This window comes from Vulpes vulpes, chromosome 7, assembly GCF_048418805.1.
Source record: "Vulpes vulpes isolate BD-2025 chromosome 7, VulVul3, whole genome shotgun sequence".
Lineage (NCBI taxonomy): Eukaryota > Metazoa > Chordata > Mammalia > Carnivora > Canidae > Vulpes > Vulpes vulpes.
In genome coordinates this window covers 41,182,404-41,205,266 of record NC_132786.1, presented here as the reverse complement: position 1 = coordinate 41,205,266, position 22,863 = coordinate 41,182,404, and the positions used below count along the sequence as shown (strand labels likewise).

The following is a 22,863-nucleotide window of genomic DNA, read 5'->3' as shown; positions in this document are numbered from 1 at the left end:
GTGACACAGATCTGGAATGACTAATTTCTCCATCTACCTTGTGTCTACTAAGGCTCTCCTTGGCTTTAGTTGTCATCTCTGTTTAAAGTTACTCTATGGGCAGCCCTGGTGGCCCAGTGGTTTAGCGCCACCTTCAGCCCGGGGCCTGATCCTGGAGACCCGGGGTGGAGTCTCATGTGGGGCTCCCTGCATGGAGCCTGCTTCTCCCTCTGCCTGTGTCTCTGCCTCTCTCTCTTTTTCTCTCTCTCTGTCACGAATAAATAAATAAAATTAAAAAGAAATACTCTAAATGGTCTCTAGTCCTCCTTCAAATTTAAGTTCTGTGATCCTCAGAACAAAGATGGTAGAGTGAGAAAATGAGGCAAAGAAGCCAACTAAAGGTTTACTTAAATATAGAGTGTTGTCAGAAGTGTTTTCTCTGAGAAATGAAAGGAAAGCATTTATCAAAATATAGAAGTAAGTATGGAGACAACAAAAAGATACCGGTTTACCATTATCAAAGCAATCAAGCTAATATAACTAATCACACCCCTTCACCTCTCTAAAACAATATGTAATTTAGAAAATGCTATGAAGGCTCAGAAAAGAAAGGAGGCATTTGTGGATTGTCTACTGCTTGCTGGCTTTACATCAGATTGTTATATACTTAATAGCTATAATCTCTTTATGAAAAAAAATTGTCACTTAACAATTACCTGGAATATTGAACGGGGGCCGCTATTCAATTTGTATACAATTGAATCGATCCAATCAAAAAAAGAGGGAGAAATTGTTTTTAGGTGTTTTTAGGGGGATAAGGTTGTTTTGTTTTATATACATTAAACTAGTTAGTATGCCACGGTAATGTGGCATATTTTTGCTTCGACAATGGTATAATAACGATACTGACCTGATATTTCAAAAACTTCAGCAACATGCAACAGCCTCATTCACCAGGAGGGCTTTGTAATACCGCATGTCACCTTCTGCCCAAACACAGCCCCTGTGCCTCCCAGAGATTTCATTAAATGAAAGATTGATTGAGGTAGCGAACCACTTTCTCACTATACATGAATCTAAAAATGTCAGACTGTTAGTGTTGCTGGTATCATTCCCACTGCTGTTTGTTTGTTTTCTGAGTTTTCCTCTTTGGCTGAATAAAAATACTCAGTCCTGTGAACTCTGAGAGCAAGATGTGCCATTCTCTTGACCCACCACACGGCTCCATCAATATTGATTTGAAACAAACCCTCTAGGGCTGTCTGTGTTCCTGGCAACGTTTCAATACTAACATGTGGTTAATTTTTTAGAGGATTTTTCTTCCCTTTCCTGTGCTCAAGAGGAGCTGTGGACTTTGTGGGAAACAGCAGCTTGCTTCGTGCATCTGTGGTGCTTGCATATTTCCCTTAGAGATAGTGACCCTTTCTTCCTAACCCTTCTTCCTTTGCTGCACTTTGTGTTCCAGGAAGTGGAAAGAAGCATATTCTAAATGCTTAGAAGGCTTTTAAGACAATATTCCTAGCGACGTGGTATGTGAGAAAATTCATAGAATTCTCACTACTTTCTCACAAAATTTAGCAGTTAAGGCATATTATCATATTTACAGCCATTTAAATTCAATATGCATGGGTGCATTGTGTTATTGAATGCAGAGGTTGTTAGAAATACTTGTTCAAAAGCAGGTCAATTCTATTAACAACTAATTTCTGACCAAGAGCACAAGAAATATCTTAAGGCAAATAATAGAGATATGATTTATTTTTTTGCCACTACTCTTATTTTTTTTCAGGGACTATGAGTTGTTTTGTTTTGCCTTAATTTCCAAAATTCATGAGAACTGTCTGCCAGAAGAGTATTTCTGTATTTCTATTTTCAATAGCGTAAGGAAATATCTCCTTAATTTCCTATTAAATGTAATAAAGACATTTCTTAGAATTACTTAATTTACCTACCATTTTTATGGCTATAAGTTTACATTTGGGTTATATTTTTTCTGAGCAAATAACAGAATCTTAAAATATAAGGAGATCACAATTCTTATTTTCCCCTTGGTTGGACTTTCTAAGTCTGTAATGGATCAATGCTTTCAATCCACAAGAAGATGCTTAGAATAAAAATAGCCAGTCCTTCCTTTAACTTGCCTTCAGTAGAAGAACATATACTTTGAATTATTTTATCAGTAAAGGTGACAGGTGATACTATAAGATCTGTGCTTTCTCATGTATTTGACCTTTTAGTCACCAGCAAGCATTTGTGGTTGAATACAATTTGAATAGAATTTAGTCAAATTGAATAATGGCACACACCAACGCAGAAATTGTGTGGAAATGACATTTCTGATTAAATAGTCACCAACTGTTTAAGCAGTGCCCATTAATTTGATATATATATATAAATGTATTATTCTTACTCTTTTATACTAGGACTCAACTATTGCCACAGAGAACAATGAGGTAGAGCTTCACTGACCCAGCAGAGAATCCTCTTCACCAGATTATAAAATATGTCTATATCTGCAAATTACTTAAATGGCAAATTTAGATTCACCTTGAAACAAACAGAGGAAATAATTGTGCCACTGGAGACCCCATACAGAGGTGACCCATACAGGAGCAGTAGGGATTGCAGACAGAGCACAAAGGATGCACTTATCTTCTTTGACTTTCAACGCTTTAACAAAAATACAATTACTTTCCTTATAATAGTATAATAAAGACCTGGAAAAGGGGAGCTGTTGGGTGCAGAGAAGAAAATAGATAGACACATGCATGGTAAGCCTGAGAGACAGGGCAAACCTGTGAAGTTCAATTCAATTGAACAAGTTTTTATGTGTGTTTAGTTTATATCTTTTACTGCACCTTGCACAAGATTTTAGCCAGTGTTAATCTCACACCACTCTCAATTCAATCAGTTGCAAACTTGTTTTATTAACATGTTTCGTATCCTGTTCCTAGCATACCTTCCACTTCATGCCTTCCATCGTTCATATTCTTACTCAGTTTTCAAGGCTCAGTTAAATTGTGGCCTTCTCTGTGAAGCTTACCCCATATTATCCAATCAAAATCTCTCTCATTTTCTCCCTCTCTCTCTCTCTCTCTTTTCCCTCTTTTGGTTGCTTGTTTGCATGGCAATCTGCTAAATGTAATATAAACTTCTTAAAAGAAGAGGGATTTGTTTCATCTCTTGTACACAACATAGTGTTAATTGATCTAATAGTTGCTCAATAAATATGGAAAAAATTACACAGATCTCTCTCGGAAACCACAGCTAGAGAAAGAGGGATGAGCTAAAAGTAAGTTAACTACACAAAAAGAAGAGATTTATAGCTGCCAAAATACCCTTTTGCTACCTATCATATGCAGGAACCATATGTAGTTCTCCTTGGTATATTTTAACCTTCTTTTCAATTAACCTTCTCAAGCAGTCAAAACCTAGTAAGTCAATTTTTTCTTGATATTATTCATCTTAGGATTTTTTCATTGCTTAAAAAGCTACACATCTAAAGTACTCTCCAGTTCTAAATTACTACTTTGTGGTTTGTTTCATAATTTTACCATGAGAGTAACAGAATTTTAGCACTAAGTAATGTCCCATCTACCTTGGACTTCTGAAAAGAGTGACATTGTATTCTCTTAAACCTTACCTTTTGAAAACAGAAAATTACTTTTAATCATTTAACTCTCAATACATATATATTCTCTATATACATATCAAACAATATTTTTTTCAAACAATATTTTAAAGGAACGTGAATCCCATTTTAAAATACTATTGAATAGTCTTAAGCTCTCTAACTTACTAGCTTTATCAGTCACATTTTCATTTGTGTTTATTTTTGACTGTACAAATGATAGCCAAGGAATTACTACCCACCATAGGAAAAAGGTGCAAGTCAACACCACAGGAGATTCATATATTATGGAATTTAGCCATTTGAATTAGAAGCCACAGAAACTTATTGGTCCCTTTTATGGGCACACAGTTTATATGGAGAACAAACAAGATATATAGATAAAGAAAAATTTTTCTTCAATGTGCTGGAGAGATTCCCCAGGCAGAAATTTGGGTTAAGAGTTATTACCATATTGGGGAAAAAAGAAGGCATTGTTTGGTTTCCTTATGCACAAGAGAAAGGCAAACAAACAGGTCTTAATGATCTCAGGGAATTGGAGGATGAGTAACCTCAATATTTTGGAAGCAAAAGGCTATTTTTCAAATGTCCCTTTCCCTCAGAAGCATTATACCACAAAGACGTTTTTGAGTTTCTACTAAGTCTTGTAAGGACACAAATAATGACCTACTCTAGGGCCAACACATTTTCTAATCAGTGCATCTAAAAAGTTCTCTTCAATTGAAAAGAAAAGGTAATGTTCCATAGCAGTTGTTGATGCTTTCTTTCTGTAGAAACCGACTTTTAGAGATTGATCATATTGTCTAGATGCTCATTAAAGACTGGAACTTAGTATACAACTATTAATTAATGAAAAAATACTTTTGAGTTTCACTACATTCGTTCTCTCTGCTAGGTACTTCAGTGGTTTCAGGGAAGCCAGATGCTCCATCTCCTCTCATTCAAGCTATCAAAATATTGGGAGACTAATGTGTGTGAAATGCTTAATAATAAGAGGGAGCTACTACTGACTGGTTATTCCTTTTTAATTTGGTAACCAACACAAAGACATTAATGAAAGAAATATCTATACTAAAAGGAAACTGTGTACATGCTGGAATTTAATTGTCAATGATTTGTGTTCATCTTGATCAACATTATTGAGGAATAATTGACAAATATATGTGTATATTCAAAATGTACAAAGTGATGATATGATATTATACACATTGTGAAATGGTTACCAGAATTAAAATAAGCAATGCACCCATCACCTCTTATGATTAACTTCTTCTGTGTGTATGCATGTGCGTGCATGTGTGAAGAATGTTTAAGATCTACTCTAAGCAATTTTCGAGTATGCAGTACTATATTAATAACTACAGTTGCCATGCTGTACATTAGATTCTCAAAACTTATTTTTCTCATAAGAGAAGTTTGTACCTTTTCCCTACATTTCCCCATTTTCCATCCCACAGCCCCTGGAACCACCATTCTAGTCCATAAAATATACGAATCCATAAAATCTCTAAAATCTTTAAAAATATATAAAAGCAGGTCTTTTTTAAAAAAAAGATTTCACCTATAAGTGGTACCATGCAGTATTAGTCTTTCTCTGGCTGGCTTCTTTCACTTAGCATAATGTCCTCTGGCTTCATCCATGTTGTCACAAATGACAGGACTTTCCACTTTTTTATCGCTGAATCATATTCCTTTAGGTATGGTCAGTTCTTGAGGGGTGGTCCATTCATCCTTCAATGGACATGTAGGTTGTTTTCATATCTGGGCTATTGTGAATAATGTTGCAGTGAACATGGGACTACAAATAATCTCTGTGGGATACTGATTTCATTTCCTTTGGATATATTCCCAGAAAAGTATTTTTGCTGGATCAAATAATAGTTCCATTTTTAATTTTTTGAGGAGCCACCATGTTGTTTTCCATAGTGGCTCTACCAATTTACATTCCCACCAACAGTGCATACAAGGTTCCCTTTTCTCTACATTCTTTCCAATATTTGGTTTCTCTTGTCTTTTCTACATTAGTCATTCTAACCAGTGTGAGGTAGTATCTTATTGTGGTTTTAACTTGAATTTCCCTGATAATTAGTGATGTTGAGCACTTTTTCATATACCTACTGGCTATTTGTATGTCTTCTTGCAACAATATCTTTTCAGGTCCTTTGCCATATTTTAATCAGATTATTTGCTTTTGGTTATTCAGTTGTATGAGTTTTTTATATATTTTGGCTACTAATCCCTTATCAATTTATGATTTGCAAACAGTTTCTCCTATTCTGTAAGGTGTCCCTTCATAACAGATTGCCTAATAACTTCTTAAAAACCCTTACAGGGACCCCTGGGTGGCTCAGTGATTGAGCGTCTGCCTTTGCTCAGGGCCTGATCCTGGGATCCCAGGATTGAGTCCCACAATGGGCTTCCTGCATGGAGCCTGCTTCTGCCTCTGCCTATGTCTCTACCTCTCTCTCTCTCTCTCTCTCTGTATCTCTCCTGAATAAATTTTTTAAAAAATCTTAAAAAAAAAAAAAAACTCTGACACATGTTCATTTAAATCGCTATCTGGGTTAAGTATTTATCAATAGTATTAACGTTTTTATTAAATTCTATCAAGATACATTGCATAGCACTAGCTGCTATCTGTCTTAAAAAAAATAAAATTTTGGGCAGCCCGGGTGGCTCAGTGGTTTAGCGCCGCCTTCAGTTTGGGGCATGATCCTGGAGACCCGGGATCAAGTCCTACGTCAGGCTCCCTGCATGGAGCCTGCTTCTCCCTCTACCTGGTGCTCCTCTGTGTGTGTGTGTGTGTTTCTCATAAATAAATAAAATCCTTTTTATAAATAAAATGTGAAATAAGAATATTTATCTTAATTCATTGCAAGTATGTAGCTAATCCCCTAAAACTTAGCCTTAAAATCACATATAGCATCATCTACATTCTATTTAATATGCTCACTGACTAGAGCTCTGTAAATCTTAGCAAGTGTGGAATACCATTTTATCATTTCTCACAAAATGTCAGTTTGGCTTTACGGTAGAGTCAAGGTCATAATAGTACTCTTTTCTATTTTTGGACTAAAAGAAACAGTGCAGCTATTCAGGAATTTGTCTAATCTGTAAGAAGAGAATTATAACTCTGGTGAGTAACCAGGAACACCAGGAATAGGTCAGTAGTTCCAGCCAGGACTCAATATATTGAAACTAATTGTCACAGAAAGGGATGACCACCAGATCTCAACAAATCTGGCTGCAGAGACTGGCACTCAGGGAGGTAGAACCAATGGCCAAGATAAATCATCTCTTCACGTGTGAAAATTTAGTAACTTTACGATTTAGTAAACTTATATACTGAATGTGTGGACATCTTTCCATATCGCTAATGAGGGTTTTCCATCATTAAGTTAAAGGCTTCACAGTATGACAATATATGGATATACCACATCTTTTAAAATCATTCACGGTAACAGACAAGGCGGGGGGGGGGGGGCGGATGGTATTAATAAAGTGTGCTATTCAGTTTACTAACAAAAATTTTTCTGGGTATTCTGTTTGTGGTATTTGCCATCTTTTTAAAATTGTAATTTGTAGTGTTTTAATGTTTTTAATAAATATTTACTTTTTTACCTAATAAAAAATGACAATTGCTGATGTAATTTACAATCATAAACTCCCTATAGGAATTTCAAACTATATGAAAAAACATATGGGTTTCCTTTGCCTCCTCCCAGTTCTACCTCCACTCTCAAAGGCTAGGTATCTTTCCAGATCTTTGTGCATCTATATATATGCATATCAAAATACAGAATTTTGATTCAAGTCTGTGTTTTTGTGTGTGTGCCTGTGTCTGAATACTATGCATGCACATATATATGTGTGCTCATTTGGTACCTAAAAGATTTCATGCTATAGGATATTCTCCTTCACATTTTTTTCCATTTAATAAACCTTCTTGGAGTGCTTTACTAACAAGTAGCAGGGCCCCCAGTACAATTATACAGGTTGTTCCCTGCACAAGGACACCAGACTAAAGTGAGAATTCCTGGGCAACCGTGTTTTACTCATCGAGCAGTGTACCCTGCCATGGGGCTGTATCCCTCCAAAGAGCCACAGTTTCTTACTTACATTGAAGAGCTGACTAGGTTACTTGTGTGTCAGTGCACATGAATCTACTTCATATTTGCAACTAATGGGTAATGATATCTAAGAAATAATGGTACAATAATTTATTACATTAAACAGTTTTCTGCTTATGACTGCATAGGTTATTTCCAATTCTTTGGCCACTACACAAAAATAGTTTCAGTGAATAGTATTGGGCATACTAATTTTTGCATGTTTACAAGTAATTTGTAGGACGTATATCTAAAATTAGAATGCCAAGTTCAAGGACATGTTCTATTTTAATTTTAATAGGCCAAACTGGCCTCCAAAAAAGGCAGAGCTTTACATTTCTGAAGAGATTGTCAATCTCAAATGTGGTCAAGCTTTTTTTTCTTTTTTGACAGTCTGATGGATGAAAAATAATTTCCATTATTTATTTAATTTGCAGTGCTTTGATTACCACTGAGGTTTAGAATTTAAAATAATATTCATTCTTATATAATAGCTTTTTTGAATGCTTTTGCCATTTTTATTGATTTTTTAATAATTTCTTAGTTCTTCATTATACATGCTCCAAATATTTTCCCTGTCAGTTGCCTTTTGATTTTTATCAGTCTTTTCATTTATGGATTTTAGTTTTAATTCCTGTAGAGTTAATATACAGTGTTATATTAGTTTCAGATGTGCAATATACTGATTCAACAATTCTCTAGGTCACTCAGTGCTCATCATAAGTGTACTCTTAATCCCCTTCACTTCTTCACCTGTTTCACCCACCTGCCTCCCCTCTGGTAACCATCAATTTGTTCTCTATAGTTAAGAGTCTGGTTTTTTGTCTCTTTTTTTCTTTGTTTTGTTTCTTAAATTTCATTTGTAGATTTTTTATACAGTGTCAAAAAATGTTTGAATTGTTTTGTTTTAAGATTTTTATAATTAATACTCCCCCCCTTTCCTTTTACAAGAGAATTTTAAAATCAATTTATCATACTTAAGCATTTGTGAGTGAAATATAATGTCAGGAATTTATCTAAAATATTGTTTTTTAAAAAGTAGGGAGGAATACATAAAATAAAATTAACAAAGTCCTGACAAATTTTAATTTTAATTCAGCATCTGAGTTTATTAAAATATTTTTTTGTATTTTCATACATATTTAAAGATATTTATACTAAAATGTTTTGTTTCCTTTGGGACTTCTTCATTTTTGTTTTTTTAAGAATCAGCTTTGCAAGTTTCATTTTAAAAATCCTATAGGAGTTTCGAGTTAAACTACTTTGGATTTAAAAATTAATTGAAAGACAATTAAGATTTCATTCATTCATTCATTCATTCATTCAACAAACATTTATTTTATGATATCATGTGCCAACCACTGCTCTAGATTCTTGGGTTACATCACTGCACAAAACAGGCAATGATCATTACATTCTAGAGGGGAAACAGACATTGCCTTAAAGTATGTTAGAAGGAATGTTCCTATCCAAAACAATTATGTACCTCTCCATTTGTTGTCTTCTTTTACATACTTTGGTGACATTTTTAACTTTCTCCATAAAAATATTGATTATTTCTTGTTCAGTTGCTTCTAGATATTTTAGATTTTTTTGTCACTGTGATTTATTTTTCTCTATTCTGTTTTTTTTTTTTTAAGATTTATTTATTTGACCAAGATAGCGACAGAGATAGTGAGAAGCACAAGTGGAAAAGAGAGGGAGAGGCAGGCAGGGAACCCAATGCAGGGCTCCATCCCAGGACCCCTGAGATCATGACCTGAGCTTAACTCAGGTTACGCGCTTAACTGACTGAGCCACCCAGGTATCCCTATTCTGTTTTTTAAATGGCTAATGATAGTGGACAACAATGTTCTGTGTTTTCCTTTGTTGATTCTCAGATTATTCTCTGGGATTTTTAAAATACAAATTCTCTTTCTTTGTAATATAATTACCTCTCCATTTTGTTGTTGTTGCTACTATTTGTTGATTTATTGCTTCAGCCAGAACCTTAATCACAATATTGAATAAAATGAGTGATAATGAGTGTTCTACTTTTTCTTAAAAGTATAGAAGTGTTTCTAATATTTATCTTCAAAACTTGCTCTAATTGCCTTTTAAATCCTTGCTACCTGAGAGAGTTTTGGTTGTTCTGCTTATTAAATCACTAAGAAGTGATTTAAAATAGGTCTTGAATGTTATAAATACCTTTTTTGGACATTTATATGTTGTATTTTTTTTATTATTCTGTTAATATAAGAGATTAATGGATTTCTTGCTGAACTTCTTAAAAACACACTGGTTTGGCCCCACCCTACACCTATGAAATTTGGAGTGTGGAGCCTTAGAATGTGGAAGTTTTCAAAGCTATACACGTATGCTTACAATCAGCCACTGTTGAGAACTAGTACTAGTATGTGGTTCAGAGTTCTTAAAGTGTAGCCCCCTCCATAGAGCAGCAACATTATTACCTGGGAACTTGTAAAAAGTGCAAATGTTTCATTCCCATTAAAGACCTACTGAATCAGCAGCTGTATTTTAACAAGCTATTCTATTCAGGTGGTTCTGATGCCTAATCATATTTGAGAACCACTGATAGAGTGAACTATTAACAAACAAAAAGAAGGAGAGACAGAAGGAAGGAAAAAAGTGAAGAAAAGAGGGAAGGAAAAGAAAACAAAAAGCAGATGGAGGGAGGGAAGGAGGAAGAAAGGAACAAATCATCAATAAGATGATGTTTCTTCTAAACTTGTAGATTAATAATATGAAGATGCCATCCATGTGAGACTAAATTTTTTTTTCTAATCTACACGTATTCATCCCAGGTCTTTCAATGCATATGAATTTGTATGGGCAATATATCCTCTTGGGTCACCTATAGAGTTGAAGAAAGTGCCTTGTAGGTCTAATAGTGTTAATGCCTACTTAGGTAACCAGAAGTAAGGATGAACGCAAGAAGCCGGGATTTTCCAATCCTGCCATTAACCTAAATTTGTAGCTTGGGAAATTCTTAAATTTGCTAATGTAAGTCATCAGGAAAAAAATGAGAGGACGGAGTTAGATAAATAGTTTCCATACTTTTTCAGTGTGAAGACTCCACTTTGTGCCAACAAAGCCACAGACACATTGCACATGATAGAAGTGAGAAAATATACAATAGCAAAGGATTCAATCTGAAATTACTCATTCTTAGAAAATTTCATACAAAATATTAACAATTCAAGTAAATTTGCAATTCTTAAAAGATTAGCCTCCTGCATTTTTCAGATTTTATTTTGTTACCAAAGAAAAAACAAAATGGGAAGTCTTAGATTTGCCTAGGATTATAACACTAAATAACACACTAAGAAAATGTAATTTCCATTCTTTGAAGTTGCATATCTTAAGAGGCAATTACTGTTCATTCATTCATTCAAGGAAACAACTTCTGTAAGACCTCTCCATTGGAGTGACACTATACTCAAAACAAAAGGTTTCCTCTGATATACCCAGGCAGGGGAGATGTATGTTAAGCCAAAGGAGAAGGATTCCATGGGTCAAAATAGAGTTGCGAGATGAAATTCAGGATGCCTAGTTCCACTTGAATTTCAGATAAACAACATAAAATGTTTTAGTAAATCTCAAATATTGGGGATCCCTGGGTGGCGCAGCGGTTTGGTGCCTGCCTTTGGCCCAGGGCGCGATCCTGGAGACCTGGGATCGAATCCCACGTCGGGTTCCCAGTGCATGGAGCCTGCTTCTTCCTCTGCCTATGTCTCTGCCTCTCTCTCTCTCTGTGTGACTATCATAAATAAATAAAAATATTTAAAAAAAAAATCTCAAATATTGCATGGGCTATCCTTATACTAAAAAACCTTGTTTATGTGGAATTCAAATGAAGCTAAGTATCCTATATTTTTATTTGCTGAACTTAGTAATCCTGGTTGCAATGAGAGAGAGCATGGCATATTCAAGAAACCAAAATAAGTTTTGAATTTCTAACTAAGCATTTCCTAAAATGTAGTATAATTTATGTGAGATTACATCAGATAGTATAGTGATTTATTTTGATAATTTTATAGTTTAATATACAATAAGAAATATAAAATTATAACTGATATATAGCATGAATATATTTTTAAAATTATTTTAACTGTAAAAAATGTGAATCTAATTAAAGAAAAATATTAAGAATTATGTAGTGGTAGTCCTCAAGATGACTGTCATTTGAGGAACACCAGGCATTATGAGAAAGACTCTGAAAGGTAAAACTAAGAAAGTTGACAGATCCAGGTCAATACAAGACTTTTTTTCTAAATTAAGTCATATAATTTTATGGAAAAGGAAGAAATTTTTACTTTTGTCTTTCTTTGTTATCCACACCTAAAGAAAGATGATCATAATATCTTGAAAACAGTAGATGGAATTTTAATGTTAAATGGATGTTTTTCTTATTTTCGTACCAGAAAGAATCATGTCTCCTTCAATATCTGAACCCAAGGAGAGAGCTACTGAGAATTGTAAAAAGAAAAAAAAAAAGTAAAAACTTCAAGGATTTGCAGATATCAAGCAAGCATTATGATAGAGAATAAATAATCAGCCCAGAAAGGCTGACTTTGTATCTATAAATGTACTAAGTAACCCTGAAAGTTAATCTCCAACTTTAGCACTTAAAGACTGATTTCATAATGTTTATCGAATTATTTAAATAGAAATTATATCCCATTCCACAAAATGGGCCTTTAAACCTAGTGGAGGAAGTCATCCTCAGATCTCCCTGGAATAGAGAGGAATTACTGCCCACACAGTTCTCTTCCCGACTCACACCTGCCACTTCTGAGCACTCTTTAGGACCAGCTGCATAGATGTGCTTTGAAACTATGCAGGAGAGTGTGTAAACTATTTACAGAAGTCCCAACATAAAAAATGTTCTATTTGAAGCCTTGTTGGAGTTTAAAAATCAAGCAGAGACCAGTTTTCCTCATCATGTTTGATGAATGGGAGGAGATACATAGGAAATGAGCATAAACACTTAATATAAAGCCATAATTTATATATCAGTTAAAAGATGCCTTGTAGTAATTTTGAATGAGGATATTATTTATCATTCTGTGTCATCTAATATTAAAATTATATTGGCACATGTTACTATTAATTTAAGGTAACATGCAAAGATTTTGTGGTTCAACAGACGATATCTGGCAAATAGGTGTTAGTTCCTGGTTTGTTTTATTACCTACCTCTTAATCTACATAAGTTTCATCTTGAAATGCACCAGAATAAAAATTAAGGTTGACTTATATAACTTGCCTAGAAATTCTGACATAGGATAATTATATTATCTTTAGCTTCTGACCAGCTATTCAGATGAAAATCTTCACTGCTTCTGGAGAAAAAAAATTTAATAACTTTCTGGTTCTTTAAACAGGATATTATTTTAAGAAAGGAAAGTCTAGAGTGAGGAATTTATTGTCAAATGAAATGTATAACACTAATATGAGATTTCATCCTAGTCCAGCTGGCTTCAGATCAAATAATTCAAAATGAAGTTGGGCCAAGTCTTTTTCTAAAAGGTTCTTTTCTACTATGGGTGAGCAAGGAGTCTTACCAGCCCAGAATAGTCAGTGAGATGCGTATAGAATCAAAGACAGTGTAGGGGCCAGAACCTTGGATTATGAATCAGGAAGTCTTAGTTCTATTCCTGGCCTACTATTTAATTTATTATGGCTGTCTATGTGATGCCACAACTCATTGACAAGCAGAACATTCAGGCACTGCTAAATTTGCCGAGCCAAATGTCCACTATTTGGAGGCATTCTGGTCTTTTACTGAATTTCTTTGGTTTTCTTCCAAATGCTTGGCATTAGGAAAACAGAACCTCTCTCTGCATCTTTAGGGGGGCATCCTTTTCTCTGGACTTCATATTTTGCCCAGTCTATAAAATGCTTGGTAATTTTCACCTCCTCCTTACTACATGTATGTGTACTGAATCCTGTGCTGTTCAATAAAGACCATCTGGAGAAAGAGGAGGGTTGGAATTATCTTCCCCAGATAGAAGGAAAGAAGGGTAGTGGAGTCTTATGTTCAGAGAATTCCTTTTCAGACACCTGGAGAGAATGACCCCCTAAAAACTCTGTTTGTCTCCCCCACATTCCACTGTAATCAAAGTGACCTCACTGCCCAGGGACTAAATAGCTATTGGAGGTAAAAAAAAAAGGGGGGGGGGATATTTCAGATTTCCCAATGGAAAACCATGTGGGTTGACCATTTTAGCCTTTTGACAACAAATCAAACTGAATAGTTTTTCTCCAAATTTCCTTAAGTGTGCACTGATGAGTTTAAGAAAGAAATACAACTGGAATTTCTTCCACAACTGTGACATATATTATCTATACCTTGACAACAGCCGGTTATAGTGTCAAGACAACAGGATGTTTCTGTTCTTACTGCTACACAGGCATATATTGGGAAAAGGAGACATATATCACACTGTTGACTCAAGGTCAGCTCACAGGCAAGTAAATAGCTTTTCCTCATTAAAAAAGCAAACCATGGCAGTCCCATTAAGAATAGCCTATTCATGTTCTAAACAGGCACTTAATTCTTAGCTGTGTTAGAGAGGGTGTATAGAACATGGGGAAATACTTGCCTACTCTGCCCTGGTCAGACAACGTGTAGAGTAATATATTTAATTCTGGGCACCAACCATTAATTGGGTCATTGACAGAATTATGTCATATACAGAGAAGAGTAAACAGAACTAATGAGGGTTTGAAAACATGTCATATGAGAAATCATTAAGGGAACTGAGGATGATTCACTTAGAAAAGGAAGAAAATGGGCACAACAAAGTTTTTCAAATATTTGAAAGACTCTTTCATGGAATAGACATGACTTTACTCTGTCTAGTTCTGGAGGGAGAAACTGGGAGTTGCAGAAGGCAGAATTTGACTCCATGGCATTTCTAAACATTATAACTGTACAAATATGAAATAGGTGGCTTCCTAGGGAACAGTGCATAGCACACAGGAGATGGTCAATAAACATCATGAATGGTTGTTAAATAAAAGTGTAAAAGAACTAACTTAGGTGCAAAAGTTTTGTGCATTTAATTGTGGTTATTGTTGTTTTTCATTAACATAGTTTCTGTATATTGGAAGGAATGGAACTAGATTGCGGGAGTTGAGGAGAGAATAAATGATACTAAATGGAATTAAATTGATAATTGCATCCATGAAAGAAAAGTAAATTGGAATACTGGAAAAAGATCAGGACAGAGAGTTGGGAAATATGAGCTCTATTCTATTCAATTTGCTAACGGAGAAGTAATCTGGCTTAAAACCCCCTAGAATTTACTTTCTTCTGCAAAGTCAGGACACTATGGAACCAATAGCCATGGTCCTAGGGTTATAGATTTCTAGAGTGTTAAATTTTGAAGAAAATATTCAAATACATAATGAGTTACTCAAAGAAATATGTTTTGACTTACTTAAGTAAAAATACAAGTATAAAGATGTATTAATTATATGAATTTTAAGATATTTTACAATATAAATAATGGATAGTGCAAGGAAAGCAGTTTAGTGAGAACTTCTGAGAACAAAAAAAGTCTCCAGAACACTAAATTTAAGCCTGCAATTTATACTGAACTTTACCTGCAAAAGTTAAGGAAAGTGCGATCATTAAATAAATAAAATGCATTATTTCAATATGTTAGTACATTGATTAAACCATAATTACAACTATTGGTCACCAGCTCACATAAGCTCCCAAGAGCAGTCTTGGAGCATCTCTTCCAATTCTGCATTCAATAGTGTCTATTTGGTAGCTGGAGATCAGCCACGGCAGTATTTATGTCACAGAAAAATTGACACATGCTACAAATCAGGACTTTCTTTTTGGAATCTAGTTTCTAAACATTTACCAATATACCACTCCCTACCTCCAAGAAACAGCTTCCCAAACAGTGCCTTCTTCTTTCACTTTGATCTCAAAATATGTAAGGCCATGTTATAAAAGTATTTATTTTTTTTAAATCCACTGTAGTTAACACACAGTATTATATTAGTTTCAGGTGAACCATAGAGTGATTCAACAATTCCATATATTATTCATTGTTCATCAAGATAAGTGTGCTCTTAAATTTGTTATTTCCTTATAATTACCATAATGTGGATCCGACCTCAGACTTCAGGAGGAAAAAAAGGACTATAGGACTAGAAAATAATCTTCGGATAAATGGAACTTATTTAACATGTATTAGTCACGTGGCATCACTGGATGTAAAGTAGGGTGAGCTTTCTAAAAATGTTTAGTTGTCAGTACGTGATGAGAACCCTCTAAAAGTTTAAAACACATACCAGATCGTTAATTTGCTGACATCCTGCCAGTGGCCCCACTGCAAAGAATAATTTGGACCTCTTTACAGTGACCTTCATAACAGAATATAATTTGGCTCCTGTTTATATTCAGCCTCACATTGTCCTAGCACTTATTCCTTTCCCTGTCATTTTCCCTCCTGGTGTTCCCAACCTTTTATCTGATCCTTTTATTCATCCAACTCATTCCTGTCTCAGCATCTTGGTGTCACTCCACACTCTGCATGGAATGCTGTTTTCCCAGATTTCCTCCTTCTTTTCTCCTCATCCTGTTCCTTTCCTTTCCTTTCCATTCCTTTCCTTTCCTTCCTTCCTTCTTCTTCCTTTCTCTCTCTTACTTTCTTTTCTTCTTTCTCCACCGCTGTCTCTCTCTTCTACCCCATTTTTTTCATCCCGTCATGATTTAGCCCTCACTTCCAAAGAAAACTCTTTTCCAACCACCCTATACAAAATGGGAAAATCCCCTTCAGTGACTTGTAGTTTCTTTCCCTATCTATTTGCTTCTTGCACTTGTTCCTATATAAAGCCATCCTACTTGTGATTTGTTAACTTCTGTTATCTGTCTTCTGATGGTTGACTATAATATTCAGGAAAACAGGGATTTTTTTTTAAATCTCTTTTTATTGGTGACTATATTTTCCCTTTAATGGTGTTTGGCCCACAACAGTTATGACTACAAGAAAGAAAGAAGGAAAGATGGGAAGGAAGAGAATTTAGCATTTTGGCCTTGATTTGAGTGAGTGAAGTTACTGAAATACAGAGAACTTCACTAATAGGTAGCTTCATTTATTAAGAAGTTTCTCTTCTTGGACTATAGGGAGAGCATGAAATAAAAGCTTCACTGTAGAAGTCAACCTAGCCAAAATCTGCAAATATGAAGCTCTATTTTCAGGCATGAGCTATTTGCTGGAGTTTAGCCATGCACATATGAAAGGTTAGAACAGTAGAGTATTAACATCTAGGTTTTAAAAACAAAGACAATAACATTTATCCAAAGCATCTGATTTGTAGTCAGTTCTATTTTGTGAGGTTTTATAGAACCCAACACAGGATACTGGTCTGTGTACTTGACACTTCAGGCTAAGTGTAATGGGTGGTGAATAAGGAAGCATCCAGGAAGGAAGGGGAAAGAAATAGGCTTATTTCTCTAAAGGAATATTGTAGACCAAGGATGTTTGGTTTTATTCCTTTTGGCAGAGCATTTTAAATAATTTGATGCTCAGCCCATGGATTTGAAAATGTTTTTAAAGCACAATCTCAGCATCCAGTTAACTCAAAGACAAATTGTTTCTGAGACCACTGCTGGTAGGTCTAGGACAACTCAGGACATACTTCTTTATCCAGCATTAACTTAGTAGCTGGAAAAATATCAAGATATACTTTCTATGGCTTTGGGAGATGTTGTTTTACTGCCTTATATTGATTTAATTATTGTTATTATTCCTGAAAACATATTGCATATGCAATGTATAACTTAACTCATCTGCCAGGTAGAAAAACATAACTTTTTGTGCTTGAGGATGTTATAACTGGGAAATGAAAGTCACACAAAAAACATATGTGGATATAGAGATGCAAGGAACATTGTCTTGCCAAACATAACTTCAGTTTAAAAAAGAAGGAAATTATACAAGCAAATGCATTGGAGAAGAAGTAATTAAGAGGACTTTGAATCTCCTGTTAGTCAGATTTTCCATTTTCTGGGTATTAGGAAGAGAATTAAACCAAATTATCTCCAATATTTCTAGGACTCCATTTTAAGGTAGAAGCAGGATTTTACTATAAATAATACTTTTTTGGTTTTGTTGTTGTTGTTTGCTTTTTTAGAGGGGAGGGGTGCATGTGCAAGCAGGGCAGACAGAAGGAGAAGGAGAGAGAGAATCCCAAGCAGTCTCCAAGCCCAACGTGAGCCCCCCATAGGTCTCAGTCTGACAACCCTGAGATCATGACATGAGCTAAAACCTAGAGTCGGGCACTCAAGTGACTAAGCCACCCAGGCACCCCAATTAGGCTCTTTTGAATAAAACAAAGGTCTGTAGCACTGAAGGATATGATATATAGTGAGGTTTAAGTCTGTTTGTAAATACCCTGGACACTCTTAAGCACAAAGCACAAACCTTTATGATTACAAGAGTCTGTAATTATGTCAGAACCTCATTACATGTTTTAGACAGCAGGGACAGTGAAAGGAGATTTAAGTAATAATCACAGAACAGAAATCTGAAGTAATTAACAAAACAAAAATTATTAGTTAATTCTCAAATTTGATGTCTTTGTGGAAATAGGACTCTTTCAATTTGACATTAGTCTGTTAAACCAAACACAAGTTCAGCTTACCCAAATAACTGATCATTAGCTTAATTAATGATTCTTTGAACAATTTAGTTGGATAAGCCAATTATTTGACATCTGGAAAATAATGCTCTGTAATATTAACAATCTGCTCTAAGTCTTGTGGGTACAGAGACTCCTATAGAATTAGATTAATCCATGAAATTACCCTAGTTAGTCCCTGCTCTTTGGAGATCCTTCCTAATGATGGCTAGAGAATTTAGGGGATTAAAAGAAAAATGTCAAAAACAAAAGATCTGATTCAGGCAGTCATCCTACCATCCTACTGCCAATATCATCACCTGCTCCCTTGTACCCATACCCCTCAGGCTTCTGTTACGATATATTTTCCCTTTGAGACCTCCACTGGTGTTCCTTTTGAAGCTGATTTCATCCAGATAAATATCAAAGACAGATGAGAATATGGCAGCATGAATGAGAAATGATTATTTTCCTCAAAAGGGCTACCCCTGAGTCTATTACATCTCTCAATAGATTTTGATTCTGAAGAACCTTACTGTGCTTTGCACAGCCTTTTTTCTCCCACGCAATACTCTATCCAACCTTGATACCTTACACAACACACAGGGAATCTGGAAGATTCCTAATATTAATTAACTTGATTTGAATAAGCAAGAATAGTAAGCAGTCATGCCCAAATAAGTCTATATGGTTAACCAGAAACTTTAGGTTTTCCTGTAAGCAGCAGTATTTCCATAAACATATCTCTATATTATAGGAAATTTATAATAAGAAACTATGATCATTTGCAAAAATATAAACAATTGTGGGGCTTTTTAAAAAAATGTGTGAAAGCAAAAGAAGCTTGAAAAGAAATATTGACGATATAGCCTGAAGTGGCGGTAGGTAAATGGCCACATGCAAAAACAAAACAAAACAAAAACAAAAAAACCTACCCACTGCACAAACTAAAATCCTGCCTTCTTTGATTATTTTCCCATGTTTCACTATACTCAGAAGCATTTTTCAAACATATTCTCTTATATGGATCCTTAAATGTCTAACCACAAACGGTAGTATGTCATAATTGATCGGTACCATGAAAAAAGTAATGCATAACTTTTCCCAAGAATAAATAGCTGAAAAGTAGTAAATATGTATCAATACCCACTAATGTTATACTTCTTTTTATTGCACTTTTTTTCCAGAAGATGTATATTTAAAATTCAAGTAAAACGTTTCTTTGGCAGTAGATCAGTATCTTCCCAATGAAGAGCCCATTGATGATACAGAATAGAACTTCCTTTTCCCCTTGAGTAGAAGGCTGCCTATTATTCAGTGTCCTTTTTGTCACATTGAAGAACAGGGAACTTTTTATTCTTTCCAAGAAATGGCCTTTCAGATTCAGTAACAACATGTTCTGTTCCTCAGGAAATAAGAGAAGATCGAGATAGGGCGCGGCTAGACTCCATGGTGCTGCTAATTATGAAACTGGACCAACTTGATCAGGACATTGAGAATGCCCTCAGCACCAGCTCTTCTCCATCCAGCACACCAACGAACCTGAGGCGGCATGTTCCTGTGAGCTTTCCTCTTTCCACTTCTTTTCCCATGAGAATGATAGCTCTTTTTTTCATATAGTCCCTCTTGCAAATGAAACATCTTTGATGGTAACATGACCTATATGTGGTCCTGCTAATGTTCCATAAATATCACTCAAGTAATTCTGTGCTTGATGCAATATTATTTAAAAGAGTAAGTGTAATTTAAAAGAAAATGATTATTATTAGCTAGACAAAAAAGAAAGTCATCTGGGGAAATTATGTTACCTAGAGATCAAATCATCTTCACTATACTTGTTTCTCTCATTGTAAGTCTTCTCTGACATCCTATAAACACCATTTCCAGTATCCCACAAATTTACATTGCATGTAGAAGATACCTAAATATTTGCTGCATGCACACATGCATGTATCGATGTTTAGATAGATGGGTGGATGGATGGATGGATGGATGGATGGATGGATGGATGCTGGACTAACCCAGCATACTACTATCAAGAAATAATCTAGATGATATTAACCTGAAAACACTCTAGAATTCACTCCATGAAACATAATGAATTGTCCAGAGGGGAGAGTTTTATTCTACTGTGCATTAATTTCATATAAGACAGACACTCAAAAAAAAAAAAAAAGACAGACACTCCCGTATGATTCTGACATTTGAGTTAAAATTTGGAAGACAGATTCCAGGACTGACTACACACTTTATATATTTACTATTAGTTTTATATTAAATGGCTTACTCTGTATAGATCAAGCAAATGTGATGGTAGATTTACTTATAATTAAGCCATGAATCTCTTTTCAATTAACCTATTACTTTTGCTATGTAATAACACATAAAGTGAAGAAATTATGTATTTATCTAAAATCAAAGGGGTGAAAAATCCTATACATAAATCTGAGAACCTACCAAAATAGAAATACTCTGGATCAGATTCTTTAATAAGTATAGTTCTATCACTGATTCTGGAGTTATTCAAGACTTATTCTGGCCATGGGGCAGGATATTTCAAAGTAAATAAACAAATTAAAATGATAGCTAACCTTGGCATATGCTAGGTATTATTCTAAATGATTTATGCATGCTAACACATTCATTCCTCACATTTTTTAAGTATGTGTCAGAGCTGGAGTACATAAGTACATACCTAGTGAGTCTTGATCTAGAGCCATTTCATATAACCACTACACAACACTGCTTTCTCTAGCAGACTATGGTGGATACCTTAGAGTGTAAGCAAATTATAGATGATAGATTGATGAGAGAGAGAGTTAGGAAGGAGGGAAGGTGGAAGGGAGGGAGAGAGGGAGGGAGAGAGGGAGGGAGGGAAAAAAACCAGATGCTTCAACTTAAAAGCTAGTAGAATGAAATTTTTGTGTTTTTTTCTGTGATCCTCTGGATAATTTTTCTTACCTTTTAGGATTCATCTCATTTTTACAGTGAAACCTTGCTTAAATCTCCTTCTGTCTTCCCAGAGAAAATCAATTACTCCTTGCTTGGTGTTGTCCAAGTGCCTTACACATACTTTAGTAGGAAAGGCATCCCAATGGAAGAAATACAAAGTAATCTGAAGACCAACAAAAAAGTGTGTTTTAATCTTGTTTATATATGAAAGGTGTGGAGAATAATTACACTTATCTTCAACACTTTTAAAGCCAGAAATATTTTTCAATAAGAGGTATTTCTTAGTTTTTTGCCATGAATGTAGGCATGGGATATGTTTTCTCTTTGGAAGTTGTCTGGTGAGAATTATTATTTCCCTATTTTTTTAATCTGTCCACTTTTCCATCTATGTTGAACTTTCCTCAATCCCTATGTACTTAGTGGGAAAAAACCCAACCCAAATTGCTGAATTCAACTCCATAGTGATGTCTCCATCTCAGAAAGCAAGACAGCTTTTATCTGCTAGACATGTTTCTTTGTTCAATGGTAAAGACAAAACAAAAACAGGAACAAATTATAGGTGCTGATTTTAGGATTCATCTATATCTACATATTTTGCCTCCATTTAAAGTATAAACTGGATTTTATGTTGCATGTACTGTCTCATGGAATATCATCACCATTGCTGAGCAGTGGTTGATTATATAAATAGTGATCCATTTCTAAGTTTTCAGTTGAATAGATACTTGGAATAAGCAAAATTATACCATAGAAACCTTATGAACTTCAGAGTTTACAGGCCTGGCTTCAAATATCACCAGCTCTACAGCTGAATATCTAAGAACACAGAAAGTTATTTGACTTCTCAACTTCAGGTTCATATAAAAAAAAGGCAATATTATTTCCTGTCTACTGATTCATTGGAAAGAATAAATGAAAGAATATATGTTAAGATGTATTACGCAGATCTGGCACATATTTAGAATGTATTATTTCCTTTCCTTCTCCCATGTACTTACTCACACCAGGCACTGGGCTAAAGATAAATAACATATAGCCTAAAGTCCTCAAAATATCTTTTTGGTCTTTATGTTTTTCTAGGTCATCCCTTGTTCTTTATTTCTCTTCTTTTGTATTTAAAGCTAATTTTAAAATTCTTTCATCATCAAAATTTTTTCCACAGGCACTTTCCATTTCTTTTGATAATTGCACCATGGAATAAAGGGATTATAGCAGCATGATTATGACCTTGATCATCCAGCAAGGAGCAATGTCCCAGATTCAGAGGAGAAACTCCCTGTTTCACACCCTTACATTCCACTGTGAATTTATAGTTTAACAAGGAAGACAAGATATACAATGAAAAAGTAATCTCAGTTTGAGATTACTTATGAGAAAATGCTGGAGTGAGTTTTCTACCTATAATAAAGGATATAAAAAATAATAATAGACTAGGGTCTTTAAGAATGGCTTGAAGATGAAAAAATAAGAATAGAAATATAATAAAAATAAAGAATAGAAGTAGAAACAGAATAGAAATAAAGATTTAAAGGAGACTGCCTTG

General features: G+C 34.8%; 1 protein-coding gene across 16 annotated transcripts in view; it reads left to right on the top strand.

Moving 5' to 3' along the window:
• DLC1 (DLC1 Rho GTPase activating protein) overlaps nucleotides 1–22,863 on the top strand; it is a 488,697-nt gene that overhangs the window by 166,784 nt on the left and 299,050 nt on the right. For 12 of the 16 annotated variants that reach the window (XM_072763589.1, XM_072763595.1, XM_072763590.1 and 9 more), the window contains one exon: nucleotides 19,779–19,928. The exons of the other annotated variants lie outside the window; for them this stretch is intronic. In XM_072763589.1, the coding sequence (XP_072619690.1) occupies nucleotides 19,779–19,928 (150 nt within the window). The remainder of the gene's footprint in view (nucleotides 1–19,778; nucleotides 19,929–22,863) is intronic. 16 annotated transcript variants of the gene reach the window in all.